Consider the following 9,114-nt stretch of genomic DNA (forward strand, 5'->3'; position numbering starts at 1 on the left):
GCCCACACTGGCATAATGGCTGTGAGGAGCAAGAAGAAGACGACTCACTCCCACGAGTGGTAGACAGGTGCCCTTACTTGCACTATAAGACAATCACTACAAAAGCCACACAAAGAGGGCGCTGTACTGCAGACCCGACGTGGAAGGTCCTTTAGCGACATCACAGAAAGAGCGCGTCAGCAAGGCACAACTGGCACGGTACAACGTTCCAAGGGGAGCAGACCCAAGAAGGCTGTGTTTGGGCTGTCTGAAGCCAGAGGTCAAAACTAGAGGAGGAAGTGAAAACCTACAAGGTAAAGCCAAGCTGTTTTGTAAAGGGTGAGAGAGGTGTGACACGCCAATTTAACACCTGGACTTAAGGACTGATTCAGCTCCGTCTTAGACTCAGTTCCTGGCTCTACGGAAGGGCACTAGTCCGTCATCACATCGCCACATTCGCAAGACGACACAAAAAGAGATACCTCTAGAAGGGACAGATTGGGAGTTGCCGGAGGAGTTTTCAGAGCCAACCAATAGTTCTCCAACTGCTAGCTGTGGCCTGCACTCTCTACAGCCACATCCAGACACGTCGGAGAATAAGAGACAACTGCACCCTCCTGACTTGAGACACTGCCGGCCTTGTTTGGAGCTTCCTCTGAAAGAGGAAGAAATGTGGTGTCCGCACAGTAGACGACGAATCCTGCGGTGCTGTCCAGCTCGTGTTGGGACGAGAGCGTGTCTGTAGCAGGCTATTCGAGAAGGACGGCCACCGTCCGCACTTGAGCCTTGGTTAAAATCGTGCGCCAGCATACCACGGCTGTCCAGCTACAGCAATTTTAATACTGCGTTGTTCGCTCTTTCGGTAAATTTAACGGAGAGAAGATTCTGTGTTAACCCGAGATGGAAACTTTCACAGGATTTGTTTCGCTTTGGGAGAGTCGTATCTTTACTGCTCCATCCGCATTTTTGTGCCCAACAGTAGCAGAGTGAATAACGAAATCCAGTTTTCCCTGCATTCCTGCGCCTCTCTGGAGTGAATGAGCTATCGCAGTGCCATTTTGTCGACGAAATATTGAGAAGCTCTACGAGCTACACAGCAGGCTTGCAGCTTGAGCAGTATAGCCGAATGTATTGGACTGAGCGCTTACCTCAATCTCAGTCTCAAGAAGAAGCCGAGAAAGAAGCTGCTTTTATGAAAATACAAACAGATTTTAACAAAAAAAGGCACTAATATATAAATAATAGCTTACAGTTCTTGCCGCCCAACAGGTATTTGTACCAAAACGGGTGCCTGAAAGCAGAGACAAACCCGCCCAATTCATGATGCGAATTTGGCAATGGTGAATAGGAAGTCGCAGCAAATCAATTTACTGCACGTATGAGGCATCATAAATAATAAATCAATTGAAATAATAACTGAGTTAATGAGCAAAAAAATAAACGAGTAAATACATATACCGGGTGTTACAGCTGAAGGTGACCAAGCCTTTAGAACAGACGGACTGTCCTTGCCTCAATGAAATCGACTGATGGTTGTTAGATGGGCACGTGGCCTAGTATGCAGAATTTTTTTTACGATGTCCAAAAGTTAATTAATGAGTTAAAACCATTCAGCTAGCTTTTAAATTTCTGGGTTCAGAAACAAAGTGTCAAATTGGAATTTCTGGGTCGTCTTGAAAATCAGCTTAGTGAAATGTTTGCACCAAGGTACCGTTTATGTAAACTAGTTATTTTACCAGCTTTAAAAGGTAACTCGCACAATAAAAAAGCTTCCACGTGACAGCGGTGCCATTTCAGCGTACCAAGACACGTCTCAGAGAATAAAATCTACGTTTATTTATGGCGCCTTCACCGATGGGACATAGCATGTGCGTTGTCCTACAGATATGCGCCAGTAGATGGTCACCTGATCGCTTTCATTTAAGGCTTTCGTAAAGCTGCGTAAATGGTAACTTGGTGCAAACGTTGCAGCTAGCTGTTATTCAAAAAACATATACAACTTTGAATTTACGCTTTATTCCTCAAGACAATCATTGAAAAATTTAGCTAATTAGCCTTCGCTATTTATTTAACATTCAGGAACTAAAAAATACCGTAGACTAGGCCAGGCGGGTATAAACGCCAGGCCTAGTCTGCAGTGTCTATGCAGCTGAAAAATAAATGTTTTCTCATTTTTCTCTCTCTGAGCAGCTGCTAGCCCTGAGTTGATTTCACTGCGCCAGGACACTTTCATAAACTTTTGTTACCTCTACCTAGGGTACCTGGAATTAGTAAAAGGTTTCGTGGTCGTGTCATTCCAGCGCACGTTCACAATCGAAAGCATTTTATATATATGGAATATATAGAACATATGGAATAAAACCTCCTTTAAAAGCTTCAGCGCAGTTATCGTACCTGTGTTAAGTAATAATGGTTCGGAGAAGAATCGCAGGTTTCTTTCCGTACTTCCTTCATTTTTTTCTTTCCTGCCTTTTTGTGGATCGCGTACCTTTCTAGCTGCTGTGTACATCAGCACCGCGTCTGTGTCTAGCCGAGCCGGAACAGGCCTAATTCTATCATGCGATAATCCGCTGTTGTCAATCAAGTTCCTCGAAAGGAAATTCTACAAATAAAATTGTTTCGCCCGCTTTTGTGGCCATAAATGATGAGCTAAATGGAAATGAAAACTGTATCTTGTTTCAAACCAAGTTGAGCTGAAAGCATTTTTGTCTAATTTCTTGATTCTAGAACATGGGCAATCGCTGAAAATTTGCTGCAGCGTTAAGCCCAGACTCTAACCTCCGGCTAGTGTTGTCACACGCTGTCACAGCAAAAAAAAACAGACTGAAGTTTTCCCCCGGCTCTCTTTCTCGTAGGCCCGAGTACGTGATTGACAGCGCCTCCATGGTGATCCCAGCACCGCAGCCGCCACCCACCGGGAGTGCGAGGCGGGCAAAAACCAGCCGCGTATGTAACTGGAACAAGCTCATCACCTGGTTCATACGTGAATTCAAAGACGCTAACAACCGTTGCAACTCCTGAGCGCAGCAAGCACGGCCGATTCAGCTGGCGGGGAAAGAATAATATCCTTTCTTTTCTGTGTGTGTGGATATGTGTAGCCTTCGGAGTCTTGGTTGCTGCTTCTCGAATAAAGATGCGAACGCTCAAAGCTAGCACTCACTAAATGTGGAGCTAGCTGTCAAGCATTACTATGCCACAGCCTTGTTTCTTTAGAGCGCGAGCTCTAGCTTATTACCTCGTTCCGTAATTTCACGCCATCGTCATCGGCGTCTACAGCGCCACCTGCCACCTGGCTCGGTTGGCAGGTGTCGAAGTGGAAGAAGATCCCCCTCTCCACTTTTAGAGGAAAACAGAGAGAGGGAAACTGAGAGAGGGAAGAGGGAGTCGGATGCGGTAGCTGGCCTAGTGGCTTGGGCGTTCACCTTCGCTGAAGAAATTAGATGGTTCGATACCACCTCCATACAAGGATGGGTACACGAGTCTCCCGGGTGGCACCCGCCTTTCTACCAAAGGGTGTGCGCTTGGTAGAGGCTCCGCAAAACGAGTTAGAGGTAAGTGAGAAAGTAGAGGACTTCAGTATCTTGCTTCGGTACTGATTTTCGGCTCTAACCGAGGACGATGGCCTTAGTGTTCAAGTAATGAACAATAATCTCAGCAATATCATTGCGGAATGTGCATGACAAGTAGGCCCAGGCACGCTACTACTGGCCGAAAATTTGGGCCACGAATGAGGGGTACACTACATAACCAGCTGCTCTCAGTGTCGGTGTTACAAACGCCCTTCAAGACTTGCATTGTATCAGTTTCACGCCATGAAACCATCCCGACCACTCTTTAAGCAAGTGGGCATTGACCTGCTCTGTCCATTGCCGAAATCATATAACGGGAACCGTTGGATCGTGGTTTCCCCCGAATACTCGGTATGGTGAAACGGCGACCGTACCCTCTGCTACCGTACATCATGTGGCCTCTTTTATGTTCCAACCCATAATTTTCCGCTATGGATCTCCAAAATTTAGCATTTAGCGACCGTCATCGCCAGTTCGTGAGTGACACTTCAGTTAAGTTGTATGCGGCGGAGTACGATTTTCTGAGCAATAATGTTCGTGCAAGGCGATAAGTCACGGCTGCGATAAGGCACGTGGTGTGAAAATGTGGGCGTTGCCTGAGACTATAAATGTATGTGTTTTTTTCGAGCAATAAACAGTTGGAAGTTGGCGCCTGTCCGTTGTCTCCTCGTCTTTTTTTGTGTCCTTGTGAAATTATTTGCGCCTAGGTGGGTTTTTCCCAAGTTTGAAGTTCTCCACCGGCGTCGCAGAGCGGCTTCTCTGTTACTGCGCTTCATATTTTCGCCGTTCATCACCTTACCATTCCCAAACAAACGGTCTGACTGAACGCACGAATCGAACGGTCACCAATAGGCTGAGAATTGATAGAAATCACAAGAATTGGGACAGCGTCATGCTGTTTGTCACCTACCCTTTGAATACTGCACATCATAAGATTACTGGCTTCGGCCCATTCTTCAGACTCTACTCTCGTCGTCCCGCTATATCCTGGACACCACACTCCCACTTCCTGCAGACCCTCATGAAGATCCTTCCATAGCCGAGGCTCTGAATAGCCTAATAACACCGCTGCCTTGCCCGCTTTTGCGTTCGCCTCCCTAGACCGCTTTAAAGAGCGCTACGACGGCCACCTCCGTTACGTCACGTATGTCCGTGGCGATTTGGTCTTGTTGTGGCGGCCAATCAGGAAACAGGGTTTGGCCCAGGAGCTGCTGAGCCACTACTGTGGACCTTACGACTTCATTGACCAAGCCAGCGAGCTCAACTATAGCATAGCATATCTCACGCCAAGCAGCTGTCGTTCCGCTAAAACTGAAGTTACCCACGTTAGCCGTTTGAAGCCCTACCACTCGTGAGAAGCTGTTAACCTCGCCCTGCAGATTTCGGCTACGTAGGGACAAGTGTGACGCCCATGAAGAGCCAACACCGACCACGGGAAAGGCACTGAGTGGAACGTGACGTGTCGCTTGGTCCGCGGGCGAACGATCCGTCGAGTGAATCGACCTTTAATAGTTTTAAATCGCGTTATATTGTTCCAAATACCGAAGAAATAACACACAGTTGTGGTACAACGACATACGCACGCACCTGAAAATGCCAGCTGGAATAGAGTACAAGGTAAAATAGCCGAAAAAAAATAGTCATTTAACCCTAGTTCATGAAACGATGAAACGGTTTTAGCTCGCATTCTTGCGATTCTCTCCTTTCTCTCTTTCCCCGAATAGTGATGCCGGAATCAAACTTAGCACATCGATACGTAACAAATAATCATCAAATGTTTAACTACAGTGAACCATCTCGGAAATCAAGTAAGTTGTTGAATTACCTAATCACTAATTATCATAATCACATTTAACTATGCACGCATCGCAACATGTCCTTGAGACACCGCAGCAAGCCAAAGACCACAACGCATTCACGAGCATTTGTGGCCTATGGCTGGGGCTTATACAGTGGAGGCCCAGGCAGCGACGTGTTAAGAGGGTGAAGGCAATGCAGGTGCCTCCAAGTGCCAAAGGAGGAGGAGGAGGAGGTAGAAGAGGAAAGGCAGCGAGGTTAACCGGAAGAATAATCGGTTTGCTACCCTACACGGGGGGAAGGGGGTGAGGGGATAAAAAAAATAAAGAGAAAGGAGAGTAACAGAAAATTTAAATCACTCTAAAACGTCACTGTTCGTTGAAGTCACAGCCTGTCGTGCAGGCCAGAAGTTCTCAAGAAGCGGAGCAGTGCCTTGGAGGCCTTCTCCGCCGACGACCGCCGCGGCCGGTGGCCGAGAATCTTCATTTCCGTCAGTTTGGGAGGATCTTGGCGCTCCAGCGCACGGCTGAGAGACTGCCTTTCGGTGGTGTAGGCAGGGCAGTCACAAAGAATGTGGGTTATAGTCTCGTCATGCCCGCAGGTGGCACATGCAGGGCTATCAGCCATACCGATTAAGAATGAGTAATGGTTGGTGAAAGCTACACCAAGCCAGAGGCGACACAGCAAAGTTTCTTTTCGTCATGGTAGGCCTGATGGTAGCCGGAGTTTCAGATCTGGGTCCAAGGATTTTAAACGGGAATTGCAAAATTGTCCGGAATTCCACGCGGCAAGTGTGATGTCCCGCGCAAGTGCGCGAAGCCTGCTCGCTGCGTCTGATCTCGAAATGGGGATCGACACAATATCGCCGTCGCCGTCAGCACTTCGCGCGACCTCATCCACGCGGTGATTGCCTGCTATGCCGCTGTGCCCCGGTACCCATTCGTCGATAATATCATGTTCTTTGTTGATGGCAGAGTGATGTAGTTGTCGAATTTCTGCGACCAGTTGTTCATGGGCTCCACGGCGAAGAGCAGCTTGAAAGCCTTGGAGGGCAGCTTTAGAATCGGTGAAAATAGACCACCGCTGAGGGCGCTGCTGACTGATGAATTCAATGGCGACACGAACAGCGGTGAGTTCTGCACCCGTCGAAGTAGTGGGGTGACCTGTCCTAACTCTAATTTCTGTAGTGCTTGCGGGTATGACCACGGAACCAGAAGAAGTTATAGGGCTCACTGAGCCGTCGGTGTAAACGTGCACCCGGTTTGCATGGTGTTCATGAAAATATTCAAGAGTGACTTGTTTTAGTTCTGTCGACGGTAAGTCGATCTTCTTCCTGGTGCCAGGTATCGAAAGAAGCACACGGGGATTGTGCAGGCTCCAAAGTGGCGAGGACGGTCTAGAGGCGGGTGTAAACTGGGACGGCAGAATGGCGCGATGTGCGTCAATGATGTCTGTAAACGATGTGCGCGGCCTGGTAATAGGAAGACTGGCAAGATGGTGGGAGGAAACCCGGGAGATGTGTCGGAAATGTGCCCTCAGTGCGTCAACTGTTAAGTAGGTAGGGATTGGATGCTCCTGGGCGATGAGTACAGATGCGGCCGTAGAGGCACATTTCGGCAATCCTAGGCAAGTCCGGAGAGCTTGAGCTTGAGCGCTTCGCAGCCTTCGTATGTTTGTTTTTCGAATGTTTCTAAGTGCAGGAAGGCTGTAGCGAAGAAATCCGTGAATAAGGCGTTGTAGAGCTGCATCATCGACCGCACCGACGCTCCCCACGACTTTTCCCAAGAAAGGCGAGAACGTGAGAAATCGCTGTCAGTCTCTTTTTCATGTATGAGATATGAGGGGTCCATGATAGATTTCGGTCGACGATTACTCCCAGAATCCGATGGCTCTTTACGTAGGGTGTTGCTGTGCCGTTTATGCATACGGTATAAGGAGACATGTTCTTTCGTGTAAAGGCAACCAGCGAGCACTTTTCGGTAGAAATCTGTAGGCCTTGCTGGTGAAGGCAGGCCGCAAGAATACTTGACACCTTTTGAAGTCTCACTCGAAATTGGGGGCGCGTAACTACGGATGCCCAGATACAGATGTCATCAAAATAAAGAATAAAATAATAATAAATAATAAAAAGAATCCCCTGTGTCCCTTGGTTTCTGTGGCTGTTGGCTTCTCTTATACTTATAACGAGCCCCTCCTTCCCCTTCCCTTGTTTGCTTATATAAAGCAGAAGAAAAAACAACCACATGCACCGGCGGCATGTGGTTGTTTTTTTTTCTTCTGCTTTTCTAATCAATTATCTTTAAGCGATAACATATTCAGTAATATTCTAAATTGATCAACACCACAAAATAAATAAATGAATTTTAAAAAAAATCCCCTGTGCCCCTTGGTTTCTGTGGCTGTTGGCATCTGTCATATTTATAACGAGCCCCTCATTACCCTTCCCTTGTTTGTTAAATTGCTTAGCGAGGGCCTCGATTCTGGCAGCCTTGATGCCATAAGAAGCATAAGAGGGTTCTCACGCAGCTTCCACTCTCTCCGTTCGATGACGTTCTACGTCACACCTGCGGTAACTCAGGACGTTCTACGTCCGCCGCTTATGAACGTGGGTGGCGCTGATGAACACTCTCAAGGTTAGGTTACTTGTAAACATAAATACCCCCGAAAGCAGAAGAATTGACAGCCGTCGCCGTAGCTCAGAGGTAGAGCACCGGACGCGTAATTCGGAGGTCGTGGGTTCGGATCCCACCGGCGGCATGTGGTTGTTTTTTCTTCTGCTTTTCTAATCAATTATCTTTAAGCGATAACATATTCAGTAATATTCTAAATTGATCAACACCACAAAATAAATAAATGAATTAAAAAAAAAATCCCCTGTGCCCCTTGGTTTCTGTGGCTGTTGGCTTCTGTCATATTTATAACGAGCCCCTCATTACCTTTCCCTTATATATATATATATATGTATATATATATATATATATATATAGTCCGGGGCTCCAATTCGCTTCAAATGTTTCCAATTGGGCAATCCAACTGGGAGTGCCGAAATCAATTGGCACCTCGGAGACCAGTTGTGTAACTCAATTGGAAACGCAGGACCAACTGGTGGAATACCCAACTGGAACTAGGGAAACTAAATGGAGTACCTTGTTGGGTTCATGAGCCCAGTTGACTGACGAGGTGTGTCCAACTCGTTCCAAATGGAACCAAATAGTATGCCCTACTGGACCCATTGGTATTTTTTTTTTTTGACTGGGATGCATATGCTTTGAGGGCACGGGTTTCCTTTTTTTCTTAACAGCACATGTGTAGTGCTGCAGTCTTTTTATTTTTCTCCGTGTCGGGTTTTAGAAAAGATGTAAATCATTCTTACTAATATCACAGTGAAATTTTCAAAACGATAGAAAAGAATGTTCCGACCACCACCGACAAGAACAAAAAATGGTTGCCGACTTCCGATTCATGCAGTCTCAGCTTGGGGAGTCTCAGACCACTTCTGAATACTGGTGGTGGTAGAGGCGGGGGTCAATGTAATGCTGCAAATTAAATTATAGGTAAACTTATATGCTTGAATATGTAAACAAAAGCCATTGGTAGAATAGGAGAGCGCCACACAAGACTCGGACGAAGAAAAATAGAAGGAAACAAGACAGGCGCTGTTTGTTTGTTTGTTTGTTTGTTTGTTTGTTTGTTTGTTTGTTTGTTTGTTTGTTTGTTTGTTTGTTTGTTTGTTTGTTTGTTTGTTTGTTTGTTTGTTTGTTTGTTTGTT

The 9,114-nt window shown here is 46.6% G+C and overlaps 1 protein-coding gene across 1 annotated transcript in view; it reads left to right on the forward strand.

Moving 5' to 3' along the window:
* LOC149341316 (complement C3-like) overlaps positions 1-3,174 on the forward strand; it is a 120,124-nt gene extending 116,950 nt beyond the window's left edge. The window contains exon 37 of the mRNA XM_089542847.1: positions 2,835-3,174. Within this exon, the coding sequence (XP_089398973.1) occupies positions 2,835-3,000 (166 nt within the window). The 3' untranslated portion in view covers positions 3,001-3,174. The remainder of the gene's footprint in view (positions 1-2,834) is intronic.
* The last annotated feature ends 5,940 nt before the right edge of the window (positions 3,175-9,114 follow it).

The sequence above is a fragment of the Amblyomma mixtum genome, chromosome 5 (genome assembly GCF_055824585.1).
Source record: "Amblyomma mixtum isolate Tamu chromosome 5, ASM5582458v1, whole genome shotgun sequence".
NCBI lineage: Eukaryota > Metazoa > Arthropoda > Arachnida > Ixodida > Ixodidae > Amblyomma > Amblyomma mixtum.